Source organism: Stenella coeruleoalba, assembly GCF_951394435.1.
Source record: "Stenella coeruleoalba genome assembly, chromosome: 20".
Taxonomy (NCBI): Eukaryota; Metazoa; Chordata; class Mammalia; order Artiodactyla; family Delphinidae; genus Stenella; species Stenella coeruleoalba.
In genome coordinates this window covers 10,737,811-10,759,878 of record NC_137166.1, presented here as the reverse complement: position 1 = coordinate 10,759,878, position 22,068 = coordinate 10,737,811, and the positions used below count along the sequence as shown (strand labels likewise).

The 22,068-nt window shown below is 49.4% G+C and overlaps 2 protein-coding genes across 11 annotated transcripts; both read left to right on the top strand.

The window, feature by feature from the left end:
- The first annotated feature begins 163 nt into the window (after positions 1-163).
- On the top strand, positions 164-12,857 carry MON1B (MON1 homolog B, secretory trafficking associated). 7 transcript variants are annotated; one of them, XM_079907935.1, is made up of 6 exons: positions 164-244; positions 787-944; positions 2,828-3,148; positions 3,673-4,492; positions 4,854-5,001; positions 8,371-12,857. In XM_079907935.1, exons 2-6 carry the CDS (start codon positions 797-799, stop codon positions 8,578-8,580), a joined length of 1,647 nt encoding a protein of 548 aa, XP_079764061.1. In that variant the 5' UTR covers positions 164-244; positions 787-796; the 3' UTR covers positions 8,581-12,857. The 7 variants fall into 7 exon arrangements, with proteins under 7 accessions (XP_079764061.1, XP_079764059.1, XP_079764064.1 ...); XM_079907933.1 differs by having other exon boundaries at positions 238-374; XM_079907938.1 differs by lacking the exon at positions 8,371-12,857 and adding an exon at positions 6,830-8,095 and having other exon boundaries at positions 238-374.
- On the top strand, positions 9,746-21,831 carry SYCE1L (synaptonemal complex central element protein 1 like). Of its 4 annotated transcripts, none has more exons than XM_079907944.1 (12): positions 9,746-9,874; positions 15,063-15,125; positions 17,070-17,129; positions 17,321-17,395; positions 17,977-18,024; positions 18,296-18,350; positions 19,535-19,618; positions 19,866-19,929; positions 20,776-20,845; positions 20,940-21,019; positions 21,203-21,281; positions 21,469-21,831. In XM_079907944.1, exons 1-12 carry the CDS (start codon positions 9,814-9,816, stop codon positions 21,543-21,545), a joined length of 816 nt encoding a protein of 271 aa, XP_079764070.1. In that variant the 5' UTR covers positions 9,746-9,813; the 3' UTR covers positions 21,546-21,831. The 4 variants fall into 4 exon arrangements, with proteins under 4 accessions (XP_079764070.1, XP_079764071.1, XP_079764068.1 ...); XM_079907945.1 differs by having other exon boundaries at positions 20,932-21,019; XM_079907942.1 differs by having other exon boundaries at positions 21,203-21,831.
- Positions 21,832-22,068: the final 237 nt, after the last annotated feature.

The following is a 22,068-nucleotide window of genomic DNA, read 5'->3' as shown; positions in this document are numbered from 1 at the left end:
TCCAGTGAAGAGAGGAATAGGCTCGAATCTTCGATTGGGTCCAGAGAGATGTCAGTCAAGGGATCGGCGGGTGCAATAGCAATCCGACGCACAGTATTGGTGGAGATACGAAGCCGACGGAAAGCGGCGGAACGGTCGGAGGGGACCGGCTTCGCTTGATTGGGCCATAAAGGAGGCAGTGCCGCCCTCCGTACTCCGGATTGGCTGAACGTGAGCCGCGCTCCCCTCACGCCGGCAACCTTGGGTACGAGAAGTGGCCCGGACTCGCCCCTGTTAGCCGCTGGTGCGGGTGCGGTGGGAACGAGGGCAGAAAGGGCTCTGGGTTCCGGGCCAGATCCGACGTAGATCCGGGAGTGGCGCGCGCCTTCTCTACGGTGAGGGAACACAAGTGGGTGGCGGGAGAGAGGGGTCCGGCCCAGCGAGCGAATGAAGGTCCGCAACCGGAAGTGTCTTCAGAGCCGCGTCGCACCCGGAAGTGTGGCAGGAGAGCGGCCACATCCGGAAGTGTGATGCTTCCGCGGCTGCGGGAAGTAATGGTACCTGGCCAATTGAGATACGGAGTTAAAACAGGTGTTTATATATCTTTATTTCCAGAGGCTCGGTAGAGCCTCACTTTTCGGAAAGTGTTGGAGGTTGCAAGTATGTGGTCGTGTTTTTGAATGTCTCATCCTGTTGAAACGCGAGGGGAAACGAGCCCCAGGAGTGTGTACAAGGGGGCCAGGTTCAGTAACAGCTTTTAAGAAGTTTCTTTTGCTGCGGGTCACTCTCCATTCCCCTCCCCCACAGGGATGTGCAGATGGAGGCCGGAGGAGGCACTGCTGCCCCAGCCCCCGGGGACGCGGAGGACTTGGAGGAGATGCGGTTCCCCAGTGGGGAGGCTAGAGACGGTGGAGGGATTTGCAGGGACCTACCCGGTACTGGAGATAAGAGCGTGGAGAAAACAGGTATGCATTCCCTTCACTGGGGTCTTGGAAGGAATCCCTAGTGGGTGTTATTGTTGGGGGAGGTCCATGGGGGACCAGAGGGGAGCCTTTTGGGACTCGGGGAAGTAGTTTAAACCATAGCTTGGGTCAGTGGGAAGTCATTGTGTACTCAGGTTGTAGTTTAAATGATTGAGGAGTGAAAAAGAAATGAATGGGCGTCAATGGATGTTCACTGGGGAGTTGGTATGAATTTAGGTAATGGACGAATCAGAAAGGGATCCGTTGGGGTTAGAGAGGGGCACTAGGGATTGAGGATGTTAAGGTCAGTGAATGACCAAAAAAATATTAATACGGTCAAAGGGGGACTATTTAGAAGTCAGTCCCCCTTTGACCCCTTTGGGGTCTTTAAATCATTGAGGTGGGAAAGGGGATCAGTGGGGGCCAGTGGGCGCTCAGAGTATTTACATCATTGAGGAGTTGATGGGAGTTGTTGGAGGGAGTCTTTAAGGAACCAGATCTTAGTGGACGTTAATGATGATCATTGATGGGGAGACAGTGGACATCAGTGAAATTATCTGGGGAGTCAGAGGACCAGTAGGAAGATCTTTGAAGACTCTGGTGTACGTGTAAAGGTATAGAGTGGAGGATCAGCGGAAGTCATTGCGGAATGAGTGCTCATTGACCACTTCGGAATTAGTGGATGTTAATGGGGTCATTGGGAAGGATCAGTACACTTCACTGAAAATTAGTCAGTAATTGGGGGGGGAGGGCGTCTTTGAGAGCTTGTTGGCAAGTATTGGGAGTAGGTACTTGGGGACTGTCAATGAGAAAATGAGGGAATATGAGGTCATTGGGATTTTATGAGGAAAGTACTGATATATAGTTTGCCAGTGGATAACACTGGCTGTCACTGGGGATCAGTGGACATCAACTAAAATAAATGGGAGGGTAGTCAGTAGAGGGCAATGAAATTGTGGATTTCATTGGTGAATGTTAATGATGGTCATGGTGAAGGGCAACAGAGATCATTAAAGTCCTGTGTGTTAGTGGATGTTATGGTGGTTATTGTAGGGAGGGGAGTGGATAACAGTGAGAATAAAGGGAAGTCATATCAATGAGAATAAAAGTCAGGGGAGTCAGTGGAGGTCACTGGAAGTCTTGGATGTTAGTAGAGGTGGTTAACGGTGGTCATTCTTGGGAATGCAGTGGACATGGAGTAGATTAAATTGTGGGTCGGGGCAGTCATTGAAGGTCATTGAAGACCCAGGTATTAGTGACGTTAATGTGGGGTCATTGGAATGTTAGTGAACAGCAGTGGGAATGAATAGGGGGTGAGGGGAGTCCTAAAGATCCAGATGTTAGTGGATAATCGTGGCAGAATTTGGATTAGTGGTCATCACCAAGACTGGGAGAGTCAATGGGGTCATGAGGATCAGTGGACATCAGTGAGAATAAATAAGGGGTTAGGGTGGTGAGGGGCACATTCAAAGACACAGATGTTAATAGATGTAATGGTAGCTATTGAGGGGTGAGTAGACACCAGGAAAATAAATGAGGGGTCCGAGACTAATGGGGGAAATCATTGAAGATGAAGATATTGATACTCATTCGGAGGCAGTGGAGTGCTTTGAAGACTTCGGAATGGCAGTCATTGAAAGGGGAATAATTAGTCTGTAGGGATATAAAGGGTTCAGTAATGACAGTGAGATGGGATTATTGGACTTTTAGGGGGATCGTTGAAACGTAAGTGTTAGTGGATGTCATTGAGGGGCAGAGGAGACACCTGGAGGACTGTGTCAGCAGCAGGGGGTCATTGCAGGGCTGCTAGGGATTTGGTTGGTCTGTGGGCACATGGGGTTAATGGGAGTCCACAGGCAGATGACTCACCAGGGGCTCCCTTTCAGGATCCGAGACCAAGGACCAGCCACCCGGCCTGCTGCTCCAGTCCGAGGCTCCATCATGCACCTATGGGCTCTGGGGTCCGGCAGCCTCTGAGAACAGTCCCGTGGGCGGCCCTGAGAGTGGCTCAGGGGGCCAGGGCGGGGACCCCAGTGACGAGGACTGGCGCAGCAAGCGGAAGCACGTGTTTGTGCTGAGTGAGGCTGGCAAGCCCATCTACTCGCGGTATGGTAGCGTGGAGGCATTGTCAACTACCATGGGTGTGATGACAGCTCTCGTGTCCTTTGTGCAGAGTGCAGGAGATGCCATTCGCGCCATCTATGCTGGTGAGCAAAGGGGCAGGAGGCAGAACAGGTGATGGTGACTGGGACTGTGGCTGTCTGTCCAGCAGTAGGTCTTTCTGTCTGGCTGGCTGCCTGGGGGACTATCCAGCTAGTTAGGAGTGAGTCAGTGTGTGTGGAGGCTGGCCAGGCGTCTGTCTGTCTGTTGGCCCTGATGGGTTCTGAGTGATTAACTCACTGGGATCTAAGTAACTGGCTGGATATTTCCTTCTTGCCTAAGAGGGTGGGTTTGGGGGCTGTTGGGCTGAGTTGGTGCCTCTCTAGCTCTGTTAGTCCTTGCCGCATCTTCCTCACTCCATGCTGTGTGCCTGATTCCCTGACCATCCCATCGTGTCCCTGCAAATGTCCAAACTCCCCCAGTTTGTCCTTACCTTAGTGCTGTGTCCCTAGAGTGACCGTGTGGGCTTGGACCAGGAGTGTATGCCTTCTGGGGAAGGGTGGAAGAGCCCCACCTGAGCCCGTCTTGTCACCACTGACGCATCTCTACCCCCGCCCCTTCCCTCCCCCAGAGGACCACAAGCTGGTGTTCCTGCAGCAGGGCCCACTGCTGCTGGTGGCCGTGTCAAGGACGCCTCAGTCAGTAGCACAGCTGCGGGGGGAGCTTATGGCCGTGCACGCACAGATCGTGAGCACCCTGACGCGTGCCAGCGTGGCCCGCATCTTCGCGCGCAAGCAGAACTACGACCTCCGCCGCCTGCTGGCCGGCTCGGAGCGCACTCTAGACCGGCTTCTGGACAGTGTGGAGCGGGACCCGGGTGCCCTGCTGCTGGGCGCCGTGCGCTGCGTCCCTCTCGCTCGCCCGCTGCGGGATGCGCTGGGTGCGCTGCTCCGACGTTGCACGGCGCCTGGCCTGGCCCTCTCAGTGCTGGCGGTTGGCGGTCGCCTGGTGACAGCAGCCCAGGAGCGGACTGTGCTGGCCGAGTGCCGGCTGGACCCAGCCGACCTGCAGTTGCTGCTGGACTGGGTGGGGGCACCGGCCTTTGCAGCGGGCGAGGCCTGGGCGCCTGTGTGCCTGCCCCGCTTCAATCCCGATGGTTTCTTTTACGCCTACGTGGCCCGCCTGGACGCCTTGCCTGTCTGCCTGCTGCTGCTCGGCACCGACCCCGAGGCCTTCCACGACATGGCCACCTGCCGGCGCCTGGTCGAGGACGGCATGCACTCCCTTGGGGCCATGCGCACCCTCAGGGAAGCTGCCAGCTTCTCCAACACCCCATCGGCCGGTGCCTCGGCCTACAGTGTGCAGGCTGTGGAGGCCGCCGGCCTCCGGCACTTCCTCTATAAGCCACTGGACATCCCCGACCATCACCGCCAGCTGCCCCAGTTTACCAGGTGGGCCCCTACCCTGCAGGCAAGTGGCCCGGTGGGAAGGCTTATCTAAGTGGAAGGTTCGGCAACTCTTAGACATGAGTCTGGAGAGAGAGCCAGCCATGCTCTAGAGAGATGCAATAGAATGGGCCTGCCCGATGCGGGAGGCTCAGCCAGCAGCCTCGAGAATTCCCCTGTTCTAATGGAGAGGAGGGCCCCAGGACTCAAGGAATCCCCGAGTCTGATGGGGAGCTTAGGCCCTGTGAAGCCTCCAGTCTAATGGGGGAGGCTCAGCTCCTAACTTAACTCCCTAGACTGAGGGGAGATAGGCCAGCCAAGAAAGCCCTAGACTGACCTTGTCCCCCACCACCGTCCATCACTGCAGCCCCGAGCTGGAGGCCCCATACAGCAGACAGGAGGAGCGACAGCGCCTGTCCGACCTGTACCACCGCCTGCACGCGCGCCTCCACAACACCTCCCGGCCCCTGCGCCTCATTTACCACGTGGCTGAGAAGGAGACGCTGCTGGCCTGGGTGAGTTGAGTGGGGGGCTCTGAAGGAGTTAACTGCCCCACTTCAAGCCTTCTTTCCCTCCCCTGTATCCCCTCCAGCTGTGACGGCCTCCTTCAAGTGCACCACGCCTTGGCCTGGGCTGCGGTTGTGCCTCCAGAAGTGTCCTGGCCACTCCGTGTGTCTGTGAAACCCAGCAGTTGCAGTGCCCAGAACCTTTAGTTCCATCATTCTGTTGACCGTTCCCTCGGTCAACAGTAACCATCTGGTAAATACCAGAGAAACAACCAGTAGAGAGTCTGGTGGTTTTTTGGGTTTTTTTCTGGAAAAACAAATTTATTTTTAAAATTTTAAAATTACTGAAAACATTTTAAATGTTCTAAGTAGCAGTAACTGTCTCTATCAGACAATACAAGTGTGAAAATTACTAGCAGAAATATGGAAAGACGCATACTATTTCAGGTAAAATTGAAATACAGAGTTTTCTGAATTTCATTCAATAACGTGTTTCCAGATATTAGGATCTTCTGCCATCATGTGGAAATTTTTGAAATTACAGTTACACAAAAAATTCCTGTATCTGACTGGAGTATTCCAGTCAATACTAGAAGGAATAAATGAATCCAGTTGTAAACAAGGTAAATATTCTTAGAAGAATTTAGTGAAAATTACCATGCACAGTTGCTCCTTGTTTCTGTCTTCTTCCAGAGAGAAGATGGTGTTCACTGTAGCTTAAGGAAACTGCATGACAGACACTCAACTTCTTTTTGTTTCCAAGATTCTTAGCAGTTATGCCTAGGACTCTCCCAGTTCATGATCTTAAATTTCTTTAATACTCTTTAATTATCTCTTTCCATTCTTAGGCACTTAAAACACAAAAGTGCCAAATTTGAATTTGTTCTTCACATAAAACAGAAATTAAGTTTTCTTCTTTTTAGACACATGCATTGACACTTGTAGACAAACCACCAGTCTACAGTAGAGTGTCTCCTGATTAGCCACCAGTAGAGTGTCTTTGACTTTCAAGAGGCCCCGTTATCCACCATCACTGTGCTCGCCGATTTCCCATGAGCCCCGCCCACGTGTCTGCAGGTACCAGTTGAGCTTTGACGCCATGAGTTCCCAGCACTCTTGAACAGTACAGGCTTGGTCCCCTGCTGTGCCTTCCACCTGGGGTATCCTTCCCTGGGGTCTCCTCAGGGCTCCTGTCCTCACTTCCTATGGGTCTATTCAAGGTCAGCTTCAGGGCGTTTGGTCATGTGACCCCACGGGAAACGGCACTTTCCCCTAGATTCTGCTATTTAGTGCATATTTATTACATCATTTATTTGCATGCCTGTTATGTATCAGGCATTGTTCTAGGCTGAGAATTTTATTTAATCAAAAAAAATTTCTTTAGCTTTCATTTTCAAGCAATTTTAGACTTACAAAGAAGTTGCAAGAAGTTACTTTAAATAGGTCCTTCACGTAGTTTCTCCAGATGTTAACATAACCACAGGAACTCATTAAATCAGGGAATTAACATCAGTACAATCACATCTTATCCACAGACCTCATTCAGACTTCACCACTTGTCCCACTAATATCCTTTTACTGGTCCAGAATCCAGTCCAGGATCACATATTAGATTTGTTTACTGTGTCTCCCTAGCCTCGTTTATTCTGGAACATTTCCTCAGTTGGTTTTTTGTCTTTTATGACTTGGGCACTTTTAGAAAGTACCAGCCAGTTAGTTTGTAGAATGTCCTTCAACTTGGGTTTTTCTAATATTTTATCAAGACTAAATTGAGGTCATGCATTTTGGGCAAGTGTATCACAGAAGTGATGTTGTGTCCTTTTCTGCTTCATATCAGGAGGACCACAACGTCACTGTATCCCATTGATGATGTTAACTTCTGTCGCTTCATTAAGGTGGTAGCTGCCGGGTTTCTCCACTTTAAAGTTAGGTGTTTTTGCCCTTTGTAATTAGTAAATATCTTGTGGTGATTTTGTAATTAGTAAATATCTTGTGGTGATTATGTCAGTGTTCTCTTTTCACCGTATTTTCATCCCCTAATTTTTTTTTTTTTTTTTTGTGGTATGCGGGCCTCTCACTGTTGTGGCCTCTCCCGTTGTGGAGCACAGGCTCCAGACGCGCAGGCTCAGCGGCCATGGCCACCGGCCCAGCCACTCTGCGGCATGTGGGACCTTCCCGGACCGGGGCACGAACCCGTGTCCCCTGCATCGGCAGGCGGACTCTCAACCACTGCGCCACCAGGGAAGCCCCATCCCCTAATTTTAATATCCATTACTGACTTTTGCCTTTGACAGTTGTTTCTCCGGTATTTGCCAGATGGTTACTTTTCTGACTCCATCATAACTTCATTTATTGGTTGAGATTCTACTGTATGGAAGAACTTTCCCTGCTCCTATTTATTTGTTGAATTTTGAATTTTATATTATGGAATTTTCTTGAATTCATTGGGCTAAAGTCTTTTCCTTTCATTTATTTGTGTGCTCAGATTGTCTCTGAGTTAGCCAGCAGGAGCCATGATTTAGCCAGACTGGCCCCTGTATCTTTTTGACACGTCTGCGTGACTGCTTAAGCACTTCTTACTTTCTGGCACAAGGTATTCCAAGCTCATTTTGTACTTTCTCTGTGCCAGTCCTGAAATTGGCCATCTGTCCAATGAGCCCTTGTACCTTTCAGTGGAGGACGGTATTTCAAAAACAAGATCTGGTAGGCCCAGGATTTTAAATCGGGCGGTCAGGAAATGACATCCACGTAGGAGGGGAGGTCCCAGGTCGTGTGGGTATCTCCAGGAACAGTACACCTGGCAGAGGGAAAGGACTGTGCAAATGCCATGAGGTGAGGCTGAGCCTGGTTATGTTTGAGGAATAGCAAGGAGAGGCTAGAGTGGCTGGAACAGAGAGAGCGAGGGGGAGAGCAGAGAGAGGTGATGTGGAAAGGTGCTGGTGACCTGGTCAGGTTAAGCCTCTCAGGTTGGAATGAAGATTAAATTGCGTTAATCCTCCTATTTTGCCCAGGCTACAGATGATAAAAACAGGTGTGTGGCGCTTAGAACAGGACTTTGTATACAACCATTGCTCATTAAACATTAAGCATTGTTGTCACCATCCCCAGTGCACACATGAGTGAACTGAGGTCCAGAGAGTGTACATACACACACACACAGCCAGCATCACCCAGCTAAAGCCACTAGATCTCGCTCATCCCTTGGCCCACTCATGATACGATAGCATCAGCTTACCCACTTTAGCCCAGTGACCTCCAAGGAGGAGCTGCTGCCAGGTGCACCTTCCAAATGGGACCGGTATGGGGCTAGGGTGGGGTGGACCGCACCGGGCATGGCCAGCTCCGGCCCAGCTGACCCTGTCTCCTCTCAAACCCCAGGTGACCTCCAAATTTGAGCTGTACACCTGCCTCAGCCCCCTGGTGACCAAGGCAGGTGCCATCCTCGTAGTGACCAAACTCCTGCGTTGGGTGAAGAAAGAGGAGGATCGTCTGTTCATTCGTTACCCACCCAAGTACTCCACACCCCCAGCAGCCCCAGCTGCCTTCGCGGACCAAGCTTCCCATAACGGCCTGTTTACTGGACCTTGAGAGGCGGAGCTCCCAGACTGTGCCGTGTGGGGAACCACCACCTTTGGCTTTTACTTCCTGTCTCCACCCTGGAAATGGGCCGGGGGCGGGGGGGAGGGGGAGGTTGCTGGTGGTGGTGTCTGTGGCTGGTCCCTGTCTCCCCGGGCAGTGGAGCGAGATCTGGGGGGCTGCCCACACATGAGCCATGGGTGGCAGTGTGACTGCACACAGGTGAGCAGGCTGCTTCCCCAGCCCCCTTCTGCCCCTCCACCGCTGGGGAAATCCGTAGGACTCCCTCTTCCCCTCCCTCTGCCACACCTCCTTCACTTGGATGATGTTGCAACCTCTATCAGGGACCGTCTCCTCCAGTCCTGGGCACCACACCCTCCGTCCTGCATCAGGGGTTTGCCTCCCCCACGGGATCTCAGCCCTGAGGGTCCAGGGCTGGCCAGGGTCTCCTTCGGTGGCCCACGGGGGTTCTGGAATTGGAATGCAGGACCAGCCTGTGCCCAGAAACGGCCTGAAGATATTTTAAAGAAAAAAACTGCATATAAAAAGCCTAAAACCGACCCCCATAAGGACATTCCTTTGTGCTTCACGTTCGTCACCTTTACCCAGTCAAAAACGGCCCCCCTCAGTGCTGGCTGCTGCTAGTATTGAGAAGATGGCCTCCAGCGCCTACCTGTCTTTGTAACCCGCGGCAAAGCACCTGACTTCACGTGGTGGCTGAGATGCAGAATTTTTACATAGATCCACTTACCTTCCACGGCTCATTCTACTCACTCGTGAAATGGAGAGACCTAACCTCTCATAGGCTGTTAAGTGAGGATTCGTGAACGAAGAGGGACTCAACGCATGCGTACCACCACACAGCGTATGGACATTTGTCCCAGACTTGCACAACCTGCACAACACAAGCATCCTAGAGAGGGAGATGGCGAGACCTGCCTGTAATTTCCATGCGTGCACGCAGCACTCACTCGCCAACGACCAAGACCCTAGTTTTGCCCTTCTTTTCTCTAACCTGGAGTTGCAGGCCTCGTGGTGCACGCGTGCGGGCCAACTGTTGCTCGGGGGCTCTGGGCTGTCCCCTCCCGGGAGCTGAAAGCCCATTTCTCCTCACCCTGGTCAACTGACGCACAGACACGCACTGGACGCGTGCGCTCTGCACAGCCTATCCCCACTCGCGTGATTTTTTTTTTAAGCCAATCATCATCCCAAGCGCAGGCGCGCCGCTCGTGCGAGCGTTGGAAAATGGCGGGGAAGTTGGACCCTTCCAAGGTGGCGCCGCCGGTAGTCCTTGAGGAGGCTGAAGGTAGTGAGGGCAAGTGGGCCTCTGGTGGCCAGGGTAGAAGGAAGGGAGGCTTCGTGCCCTTACAATAATGAAACATTGATAGCGGTACTTAAAGAAGAAAAATTGTAAGCCTTTTATAAAAACAAAAAAAAAGCTCTTCAACAAAGTGCAGATAAATAACATGTATATTCTCAGCAGGTCGATTAATTGCTGTCAACTTTATTGGCTATATTGCTTACGTATTTTAAAGTAAACAATAGACTAAATACTTCAGTATGCATCTCTTCAAACAAAAGAGGGGTGGATGGTCTCGCAGAACCCACTCAGCTGCTGCCATAGCTAAGAAAATGAACAGTAATTCCCCAATATCATCATTTCACACCCAGCCCATGTCACACTTTGCATGGACTCTTAAATCTTAATTGTGAATGGCACTCCCACAGACGGCTTCTTTGGAGAAAATTCTCCAGGGCATTTTGTTGATATTGACACCACACACCCCAGTGAGAGGAAAGACAAAACTTTCCTAGAAGGAGTTGGGAATTTAGGTCTAGCCAAAAGAAGAAAATCTCCCAAGACAATGATCCCCTGTTCGCCACTAGCGTTTTTTTTAATTATAGAAATTTTCAAAATGTACCAAAGCACAGGAAATAGCGTGACGAATGCCCTTGTACCCATCACTCTGTATCAAGCGTTTCGACTCTTGGCCCTCCTTTCATTTATCTCTGACCACCTTTCCTACACACTCTTTAAACCATCATATTAATGAGCACATTGGATTGCATCTTTCCAGATATATCTATGCAGATGACAATAATTATGCACTTGTATATTGTCTATCTTAGGATGTGAGCTTCATGAGAACAGACCAATTATTGCCGTTTCCCCAGCACCTGAAACAATGCCTGCTTGGCATATAGTAGGTGCTCAGTAATTTTTTTACTGCATGAATAATGAACTAACACTGAGAGCTCTCTTAGATTTTGGCCTCACATTGAGTGCAAGCTTTCAACAAGAAATAAGACATGCCAATAAATCTTCCTTATAAAGCACTTAGTGTAGCTGCCACTGTGCTTTAAAAAAAAAAAAAAGACATTATCAAATTTTTTTAAAAAAGGAAGTTATGATCAACTTCGCCAGCAATGGAGAAAGTTGAAAAGCATATCAAGTTACCATTTCTAACCCATCAAAATTGGCTTTAGAAAAATATATCTGGTATTTTCATATCTTCACTCACCATGCTTGGTAATCTTAGAATACACAGATGTGTGGACCAAGCAGGGTCATTGGAATGTTGTTGATGGAAGCAAAACACAGGAGCAATCACGAAATGACTAAATTTAGGTATATCCATGCATTATGGAATGCCTGTATAGTGGACATTTTTTCTTAAGAGGCAGGAAAAAAATTCCAATTTAATTTATTTAATTAAAATTAATTTTCAAAGGAGAAGATGGTGATTCATTAACAGAGAGTGAGCTTCAAAACAGATCATATTCTTATGAGAGAAAAGCAAGTTGGGATTAAAAAAAAGAAAAAAAAAAAAGAAGAGGCAGTTCAACTACAGCCCTACGTGTGCTGCTTAGAAAAATGTCTGAAGGCTAAAGGCCTAACTGGTGACTCTCAACAAGGGACTTGGATTTGGGGGGCTGTGTAGAGGTGGAAGCATTTTTGTAAGTTTTTAGAAAGGAAAATGTAAGTAGTGCTAAATAATATTAAAATACAAGAGGAAAAATGCTGAATGGCATCTGAGGATCATACATTAATATTGGTCAATATTAACATCTCTGTTTTGATGGTTATACTGCAGTTACCTGGTAGAGTCCCCTTATAAATAGGAAATATATACTGAAATATTAAATAATGGGTCATGATGCCTGCAATTCATGTGCAGTAATGCTCACAAATGGGAAATCTGATACAAGGGCAAATAGCCCTGTGGCCTATTTCTACAACTTTTATGTATTCAATACATCTGAAATTATTTCAAAATAAAGTGTTTCAAAGGGGTTCATGCTCTATAGGCTGTTTTGTTTTGTCACATTGATTTTTTTTTTTTTTTTTGGTACGCGGCCCTCTCGTTGTTGTGGCCTCTCCCGTTACGGAGCACAGGCTCCGGACACGCAGGCTCAGCGGCCATGGCTCACGGGCCCAGCTGCTCCGTGACATGTGGGATCTTCCTGGACCGGGGCATGAAGCCGTGTCCCCTGCATCAGCAGGCGGACTCTTAACCACTGTGCCACCAGGGAAGCCCTGTCACATTGATTTTTTTTAACTTTTGTCAACATGTTAGCTGGACTATTTGAAAGATTTACTGATCACCTATGATCTTACTGTGTGACTAGGACTAGTAATGCAGTGGAGAGGATCATATGGTCGTTCTATTTGTAGTTTTTTAAGGAACCTCCATACTGTTCTCCATAGTGACTGTACTAATTTACATTCCCATCAACAGTGCAAGAGGGTTCCCTTTTCTCCACACCCTCTCCAGCATTTATTGTTTGTAGATTTTTGGATGACGGTCATTCTGACTCGTGTGAGGTGATACGTCATTATAGTTTTGATTTGCATTTCTCTAATAGTGATGTTGAGCATCTCTTCATGTGCTTTTTGGCCATCTGTATGTCTTCTTTGGAGAAATGTCTATTTAGATCTTCTGCCCGTTTTTGATTGTGGTTTTTTTTTTTTAATTGAGCTGCATGAGCTGTTTGTATATTTTGGAGATTAATCCCTTGTCAGTTGTTTCATTTACAAATATTTTCTCCCATTCTGAGGGCATATACCAGAGAAAACCATAATTCTAAAAGATACATGTTCCCCAATGTTCACTATTTGCAATAGCTAGGACATAGAAGCAACCTAAATGTCCATCAACAGCAGAATGGATAAAGAAGATGTGGTGCACATATAAAATGAAATATTACTCAGCCATAAAAAAGGACAAAACAATGCCATTTGTAGCAACAGGGATGGACCTAGAGATTGTGATACTGAGTAAGTAAGTCAGACACAGAAAGACAAATATTGTATGATGTTGCTTATATGTGGAATCTTAAAAAGGTACAAATGGGTACAAATTTACAAAACAGAGGTAGAGTCATGGATGTAGAAAACAAACTTACGGTTACCAGGGGGTAAGGGTGGGAGGAGGGATAAACTGGGAGATTGGGGTTGACATATACACACTACTATATATAAAATAGATAACTAATAAGAACCTGCTATATAGCACAGGAAACTCTATTCTATACTCTGTAATGGCCTATATGGGAAAAGAATCTTTAAAAAAAAAAGAGTGGATATATGTATATGTATAACTGATTCACTTTGCTGTACACCTGAAACTAACACAACGTTGTAAATCAACTATACTGCAATAAAAAAATACATGCAGTGGAGAGGAAAAACACAGACGGAGCTTTCACAGAAATGGTTCAACAAGCCAGCTGTGAAAGACATATGGAGACAATCAGGGGAAACCACATATGTTGTGGGCATTTTATGATATAAATGATCCGATGATTAGTGACGATTGCTAATCTTGTCGGTGTGATTATAGGATTGGAGTCATCTAAGACAATGTCTTCTAGTAGTTGAGACTTTTTTTTTTTAGTTGAGACTCAATGAAGTATCTAGGGATGAAATGTCATGAAGTCTGGGGCTTGCTTGAAAATACTTTAGCACAAGAAAAACATAGCTGAAGCAAATATGTTTTTTTCGGCTGAAGCAAATATTAATGCTTGTCAGATCTGGACACTGAGTAAACTGGAGTTCATCATGGTATCCTCTCTACTTCCATGTGCCTTTGGAAATTTTCATAATATTAAAAACAAAACAAGTAATCACAAATATCTCCATTATTAAAGTAGATTTAATTTTTTTATTTCATTCCAAATATTAAGAATATTTAAAGAACATAAAAGTCTCCAGAGGAGACATAGCAACCAATGATACCAGAGAAAAGCAATGAGATTTATGCAAAATTAAATTAATACATACCAATTTGTAAAAGATCTCAGACAAGACAAAAAGATGTAAAGAAAATGAACATACCACCAAACATTTCAACAAAATTTAATAAGCTTAGGTCAAGAAGCCCTGATTGTTTTTTTCCCCCGAGGCTCGTGGGATCTTAGTTTCCTGATCAGGGATCAAACCCAGGTCCCGGCAGTGAGAGTGCTGAGTCCTAACCACTGGACCTCCAGGGAATTCCCAAGAACCCCTGATTTACAACATGAGTTTTAATGGCTGCAAAGAATTTTATCCTCTGAATGTACTGTAGTCAACTAAGGTAACTTTAAGTTGCTTCCGTCTTTTAAGATTATGAACAATGGAACAATCTTGCCCACCATCCTTAATTATATCCTTAAAATATCTAGAGGTGGAATTTCTGATCCAGAGGAGTAAGTTTTTAATATTTACTACCAGAAAGTTTGAAATGAAATGCTGGTTTTGCCTATCCCATTGGCAAAAGTGACAAAGGTTGAAGTTTCCTTTTTTTTTTTTTTTTGGTTGGGATTGAGGGGAGCAGAATCCTTCACAGGTGGTGTTATGTTCTTCCATCAGGAGGCTTATAATATCCAGTTGTCTTTCGTGGATGTTAGCAGCCATTAGTAAACCATTTCCTAGACCCATCAGTTCTTTAAGAATTTGCAAATTGTGGCCTATAATGATTTTAAAGAAATTCATATGAAATTGTTCTGTCCTACTGCATTGCTTACAACTTCATACTGATTTTGAACAGCAGTAGCAGCAAAAGGGCATCCCCTTCTCTCACATCTGAATTTCATTAAAGGGATGTCTGTGGTGGTCTTGGACCTCTCAGGAAGAAACGGCCATTACGGGTCCTGATTCATCTAGCACACGCCATCAACCCTAGAGACACAAGATGGGGTTCTGGGAGCTCCTTGATGGTCCAGTGGTTAGGACTCCATGCTTTCACTGCCAAGGGCCTGGGTTCAATCCCTGGTCAAGGAACTAAAATTCCACAAACTGTGTGGTGCAGCCAAAAAAAAAAAACAAGGACAGGGGTCCTGCAGGGACCCTGCTCTGGCTGGAGAGCTGCCCCTCAGCCTATCTTTGGTTCAGCCCAGGGGTGTCCTCAGAACCCAGTGAGGCTTTCTTCCTCCCTGCCCAGATTAGCTTGGACCTTTCCTCAGTCCCCTCTCACTGTCACTGGATGCTGCAATTCTGATTTTCATCTCCACAGGTCAGACCAAGTCTTCAAAGAAGACTGAAGAGTTGCTGGAAATGGTGAAGAAGCTGCAGAAAGGTCATGTGTCTCCTCGTGTCTGAGGCTTAGCCTGAGGTTTTGAGTCAGGAAGATGTGGTTCAAACCCACCCTCTCAACTCACAACCTTGGGAAATTATCCCGTTGCACTTTCTCCCTCTTATACAATTTAATTCTTTAAACCAAAAACACAACTTCAAAATTCAAGAAGTAGGGCTTCCCTGGTGGTGCAGTGGTTGAGAGTCCGCCTGCAGATGCAGAGGACATGGATTCATGCCCTGGTCCAGGAAGATCCCACATGCCGCGGAGCGGCTGGGCCCGTGAGCCATGGCCGCTGAGCCTGCGCATCCGGAGCCTGTGCGCCGCAACGGGAGAGGCCACAACAGTGAGAGACCTGCGTACCAAAAAAAAAAAAAAAGAATTCGAGAAGTATAAAGGGATAGAAAACCCTACCCTCCAACACTCATATGCATGCACGCACATACACACATGCACACACACACACACACACACACACACACACTCACACACACCCCAGCCATCCATTTCCCTGACCCATAGGCCAGCAGCAGCTATTTTTAAATTCTTAGGTATTTTTCTAGACATTAAAAAAAATACATTCTTGGGTGTGTATTCTTTGCCCTCCTTTTTTATATACAAATGGCAATGCAAACAGCTTTGCACCTTGCTTTGCTTGTTGATGGGAGACTGGGAGCCAGCCAGCATCCAGTACCCACAACAGGGCTGGGGCAGAGTTCTGGCCGTGTTTGAGGTTGGATCCCCCCCAGTCCATCAGCAGCTTAAAATACTACAATCCACTGGTCTGTTCCAAATAAAGGGGAACCTCCCCTTCCCCAACTCTGTGGCCACATGCGAAAGTACATTGGAGCTGCTGCCTAGACTAAACTTAGGTAGGGGAATTGCGTGATTGAAAATGCAGTGACTCTGCCCGTCTCCAGTAAAACAAAGACCCCAGGGATTTGTATCATAATCAGTACCTCAGAGAGCACTCAGTCTCCTGGAAGCCACAGGAGATGAAGGTGGTGGCCTCTGGAAATCCAGAACTTGAACTTAACTCCAGAGTGTCTCATAGGCTGGTAGTGAGACCCAGCGAGGGTTGGGCAGATTTTTATCTCAACCCTGTGCTTCCAACCTTGAAGCCAGAGAGACACAAGGAGGACTTCCCCATACGGAGCACTGAAATTCGGAATGTGAGATGTTAGCGATGACGCCCTAAAGAGACAGTTGATCTCCCTGTCATTGGAGAACTTGATAGCTGTCATAATGAAAAGTGGCATTTTCCCCATATCTCATATGAGGTCAGCACCAGAGTCCAGGTGGACAGAAGCGACAACCCACCCGCCAGCCTTTTCATGGGGGGCAGGGGCGTCTCCCTTGTCTCCCACCGCATTCAGATCTCCATGTAGAAGTCTCTACCACATCCCAGGAGGCCCTGGGCGACCTGCCACTTCCACTTCCCCACTTGGCCTCCAGCTACTCTCCACCAGCTCACTAGAGCCACACGAGCCACAGCAGACCGCTTGGCCGTATATTTGGGGCATGCGCCTCACTCAGCCCCACTGCGGGGGCTTTGCACGCATCATCCTCCTGTCTGGCATGTCCCCCACTCCACACTCCCCACCCCACAGAACTGCAGGGCTGTCTTCCTTCACATCATTTGGGGCCTCTCCACATCTCAAGAGGCACCTTCTACCCTTTCATTCTTCAGCCCATTGCTTCACTTTATTTCCCTTCCTGGCATTTCCTGCCACCAGCATTGACATCATGAATCTTTGTTTAGTGTCCATCTCTCCCACCCAGAATGCAAGCCCTGCAAGGGGTTCTTACAGAGCCTGGGACACAGCGCACACTCAATAAATTCTGATCTATAGCAGCAGAGACACAGTGGCAACACCCGCCCCCTCCTTCTGCCTTAGACAGCCAGGCATGTGCCTTCTCTGGCTCAATCTTTCTTTCCTTCTGCAGAGGGAAGCCTGGAGCCACAGGTCGAAGACCTGATTAACCGGATTAATGAGCTTCAGCAAGGTAAGCTCCGGGATGTAAGACGGCCAGCTGCCCAAGAGGGACCTGGGCTTTGAAAGTCTCCACTTCTTCATCTATGAGATCCAGGCCCCTCCGAGTTGTCTGAAGATGAGTGTGCAGTGTCATGGTCTGTGAGAGAATAGCAAGGCTAGTGGCTGCACTCACACCATGTCTTCTTCCCTTTTTTGACCCAGCAAAGAAGAAATCCAGCGAGGAACTGGGAGAAGCCCAAGCTCTCTGGGAGGCCCTGCGTAGGGACCTGGACTCCTGTAAGTGGGACCAGAAGAGGGACCCAGAGATCTCATGACCAGTGCGGACGTTCCTGTGCACACCTCAGGGTCTTTGCAAGGGCTGTTCCGTCCACCTGAGAGGTTCTCGTCCTACATAATCCACATTGCCTCGTGCTATCTCGAGTCACCTTTCAGCTGTCAGCTGAAACTTCACCCCAACAGGTCTACCTTGATGACCCCCTCTAGAAATAGACCACCACCTTCTCTCACTCCCCTGCTTGATTTATTTCTTCACAGCCTTTATTTCTACTTGACGTGGTGTACTTTTGTATTTCTCATCATCTCTACCCTCAGTATAAACCATAGACATCGTACACAAGGGAGCCCTGCAGCCCCTCACTCCTTCAGCACTTACAGGGAATGTGTGCCCCAAGCGGGAAAAGCTGGACCAGGATGGTCCCCAGCGGGAGATGGGTGCACGGTTGGTGAGGAGATACCGCTGCTCCCCTGAGGCTGTATCATATCTTCTTTGTGACCTTGGGCCTTCCTTTTGCATGAAGTTGCAGTCAGGGCACAGGATGAGGCCCCCTGGAGACTCAAAGTGTCATTGTGTTTTCCAGTGAATGGAGAGAAAGTGCACCTGGAGGAGGTTTTGAGCAAAAAGCAAGGTATTTACCAGCTGCTTCGTCCTCATTATTCTACCGCATCACCCCACAAATGCCTGAAGTTCTCAGACAGCCAGAGGAATCCCCCTGACACCTGAGTCAGGGTGGCCCCCCTCTCTGCTCAGATCTCTCCCTTGGCTGCCATCTGACTCGGAGTAAGCACTGAAGTCCCTCAGTGCCCTCCAATGCCCAGCATGATGCGAGGCCCCTTGCTTCTACCCAGCCCTGAGTTCTCAAGAGCTCTCACAAAGCCCCTCGGTTCCTCCTCCCACAGAGGCACTGAGGACCCTCCAGCTGCACTGCCAAAGGAAGGAAAGTGAGGCTCACAGGTAAGAGGTCCTGCCCAGCTCTTCCCCGCCTTTTTCCCCAGCCCGAGGGAGGAGTGGGCAAGAGCTAGGGAAAATAAATCTTGGACACACACTCCTCACTTTCCCTTTCTATAAAATCGAGTGGCTAGACAAGAGACACCCCTGCTCATCGTTAGTATTAAGTGGTGGTGTTAAAATGAACTCATTTAATCATTCATTGCTAGTTTCTTTATCAAATAAATTTCACCCATTAGTATTATTCTAAGTCTTCCCCTATTGGTTAGCCAGCTCTTCTGCCATCCATTCATTTGTTTATCTGTCTACTCATTTATGACCCCAGCCATCCATCTACCCACCCATCCACCCACTGTCCCACTCATCCATACATACATCTATCCAACTATCCAACTCTTCATCCAGACAGACAGCCATTATCTCTCCAGCCTTCCATCTAATCATCTTTCACCCATCCAATCGTTCATTCATCTTCTCTCCACCTTTCCAATCATCCATTTAACCGTTCATTTCTCTCCCCAACCATCCATCCAGACAGCTATCCATCCTTCTGACAATCTTTCCTTTATTTCTCCATCCATCCATCACCCCTCCACTCATCATTTCTCTAACCAGACATCCTCTCTCCAGCCTACCATTCACCCATCCAGTTCACTGTCCATCCAGCCATCTATCCATCTATCTCTCCATCCTTTGAACCTTTACATTCTTGTGACCAGAAGTCTCAAATACTGGCACATCATGATTTTAATAATGTGGTAAAACTTGATGATAGTTAGTTAAAGTGTATATATGCTTAACCACACCACACCTACCACTGTCTGATGAGCAGTTTATGTTCATTTATCAACTAATCCTCGCAATGACAGTACCACCATTTTACATATGAGGAAACTGAGACCCAGAGAGGTTAAATAACTTGTCCAAATCACAGTGGAATAGCAGATCCAGGCCTCAATCTAGGACTTTATAATTTATGAAACTAAACTACTGTACCCTTCACAAAGGTTTCTTGGGAAGGCATGGTTTGATGGGGGACAGAATGGACAGGGTGATAGTGTCAAGAGAGGCCTATGAAGGTTCACATTTGCTCAGAGGAAAGGAGAATGAGGACTCCCAGCCCCTCTCCTGCTGGAAGGAGTGGGGGCTCATTCAGAGAATATAACTGAGGGTTCTCTTGCCTTTCCCAGGAAGTACATGTTGGCGGAGCACATGGAACAAATTTCTATCCATAACTCTCAGATCACAGAGAGTCAAGGACAGAGGAAGCCGGGGTAACCCTGGGTCTAAGGCCTGGGGTGGCGCGGTGTGGGGAATGGGAGTGGGGCTTGCATGAGGGAGAGTTTGTTGGAAGTGGTGCTGTTGGAAGCAAGGCTTGGAGGAAAAAGCCCATAAAGGGGCTCCTAGCAAGGGACCACCAGGCAAAGATCTGAAGGCCTATGAATGAGAAACCCCCAGACTGGGCCAGGCTGGGTGTCAGTCCTAGCATGTGTTTTCTCATTCCTGGATGTCGGCCCCTAGGTTGCACGTGGAAGAACGTCTGGAGGATTTGACAGGCCAGCACAAGGACCCCTGGGAATTCCACGTGAGCCATTATCATTGCCTCAACCAAGGCCACTCCTCCCCTGGCTTCAGTGTCTCTGCTGATCAGCCCAGGGTCCGCCTACTGCTCAGGCCCAATGCCGAGGGGTAGTCCTTGACTCTTTTCTTCCTCTCACCGCCTCTACTCAGTCCTTCAGCTTCTACCTTAAACCCAACCACATCTCATAATCCCCCACTGCCACAGCCAGCGTCCATTGCCCAGAGTGTTGCAGCAGCCATTGCTGATCGTGCTTCCCTCCTGCTTGCCTACAGTGCTTATCCTGCAGTGGCAAATGGGAACTCCGAACCAGACAGACATGTTCAGGGCATTCCTTCGTTCAACCCATGTCTCTGGATGTGTCCAACAGCATTCCAAAGGGGCCAAGTCTTTGCTGTCCCCAAGTTGGTTAGGAGCAAGGAGATGCATACCCAGACTCTAAACAAGAAAATAAGTAGATAGATCATGTAACGCCAGTGGGGAAGTCCTGTCTGAGCAGGTGTCATTTGAACACAGACACGAAGGAAGTGAGGAAGCCATGCGGGTATCTGAGTGCCAATGTCCCGGGGAGGCTGAACTGTGCCTGGGGTATTTGAGGAAGAGCAAACAGTGAGGCTGGGGGATGAGACAGTGGGAAGAGATGAGGTTTAAGGTACACGGGGACATGGGGAGTGATTAAGGGGGAGAGCATCTATGCCAGCGCCCGGCCACAGCAGAAGCTGCACACTGAATTAACGGAGAGCTGAATGAATGAATGAACGCCCTAATTCAAGTAAGGACTTTCCGAGAGGCGCGAAGGAGGAGGGGCCAGGAGGACAGCTGGACGGACAGGGCTCCTCTCTCTCTTCACAGATGCTGAAGCAGCGACTGGCCTGGGAGATCCGTGCCCTGCAGAGCAGCAAGGAGCAGCTGCTCACCGAAGGTGGGACTCCTGCGCGGGGTGGGGTAGGAGCCGGGGCGGCAGGCGGGAGCTCCCGGCCCCGCCCATGACGCCCCGCCCACCCGCAGAGAGGCAGGCGCGGGCAAAGCTGGAGACGGTGGAGAGGCGGCTGCGCTCGCCGCCCGAGGTCCAGAGCGCCCCGGCAGAGAAAGACGGGTAAGAGGGGAAAGGAGGAGGGGGGGCCCGAGGTCCGCCCCGCCAACACCTCCCCTTCTGCCCCTCCCAGAAGGGCGGGGCCTCCGCGGGCAGTCTTCAGGGCTCAGAGTATCAGTCGCTTCCTCCCTGTGCCCCCTCCACACTCCCTCTCTCTTCCTCCTCTCCTCTGACCCTTCTCCGCAGGCTGAAGGCGGAGCTGGAGAAACTCGGGGGGCAGGTCCCCGCCCAGACTCAGACCACCCCAGAGGACCAGGCCGGAGAGGTAGAGAGCCCGGGATGGAGGCAAGACGGGCCGAGACACAGCGGGCGGGATCTGGGATCCGGAGCCCCTCTGAGAGGGGGGTGTGCGGGTGCAGGGCGTCCTCGGGGCGGTGGGGACAGGGAAAGGGCGGCGCGGGTCAGCGTGGGCGGGCGCCAGGGCCCCAAAGCCTGACTCTCAGCCCCCGCAGGACGGCCCCCAGCTCCCAAGCGAGGGCGACCTGGCGCCGCCGGCGGAGCTGGCCCTGACGCCCCCCTAGGCCAGTAGGACCCACCCGGCCCCACCTTCCTTCAAGTGCCGCCCGGAAATAAAGGCGACGTTTGCGGAGCATCCTCCAACTCCCCGGCTGAGTCTGTGCCACAGGAGTCATTGGGGGTGGGGGTCGTGCCCTTCCTCTCTCCAGGAGAAGGGGGAGTGGTTCAGGAAGTCTGGGCGGGGCCTCGCCGGACTCTGCCCACCAGTCCCTTGGCCGGCTCAGGACGCGGGAGCTCTGTATACGCCCCCGACAGCTCAATGACTGGGTGGGTGTCAAGACCACTCCATCTCCACGGCCTCATCTCGGGTTCCTGAACCGTCTGTTTTACCAGTAAGGGCTAGAAGGGACGTGTTAAAAACCCGCTGCAGGTCCTGTCAGTCTCCTGTGGTTCAGAGTAAAATCCCAGCCTCCCAGATTCCCTGCATTACCCACAGGCTCCCTCAGACCTGCCCGCCTACCTGGCCTCACCTCTCACACCCTCACACGTTTGCTTCAAGCCACACAGCTGATTTTCCACCCTTCTCCAAGCACCTT

Coding starts and splice junctions, on each gene's coding strand:
- MON1B (XM_079907935.1), top strand. CDS start 797: ATGGAGGCCGGAGGAGGCACTGCTGCCCCAGCCCCCGGGGACGCGGAG. Junction 945..2,827: donor TAAGAGCGTGGAGAAAACAG/GTATGCATTCCC, acceptor GCTCCCTTTCAG/GATCCGAGACCAAGGACCAG. Junction 4,493..4,853: donor CAGCTGCCCCAGTTTACCAG/GTGGGCCCCTAC, acceptor CCATCACTGCAG/CCCCGAGCTGGAGGCCCCAT.
- SYCE1L (XM_079907942.1), top strand. CDS start 9,814: ATGGCGGGGAAGTTGGACCCTTCCAAGGTGGCGCCGCCGGTAGTCCTT. Junction 15,126..17,069: donor GGTGAAGAAGCTGCAGAAAG/GTCATGTGTCTC, acceptor TTCCTTCTGCAG/AGGGAAGCCTGGAGCCACAG. Junction 17,130..17,320: donor GATTAATGAGCTTCAGCAAG/GTAAGCTCCGGG, acceptor TTTTTGACCCAG/CAAAGAAGAAATCCAGCGAG.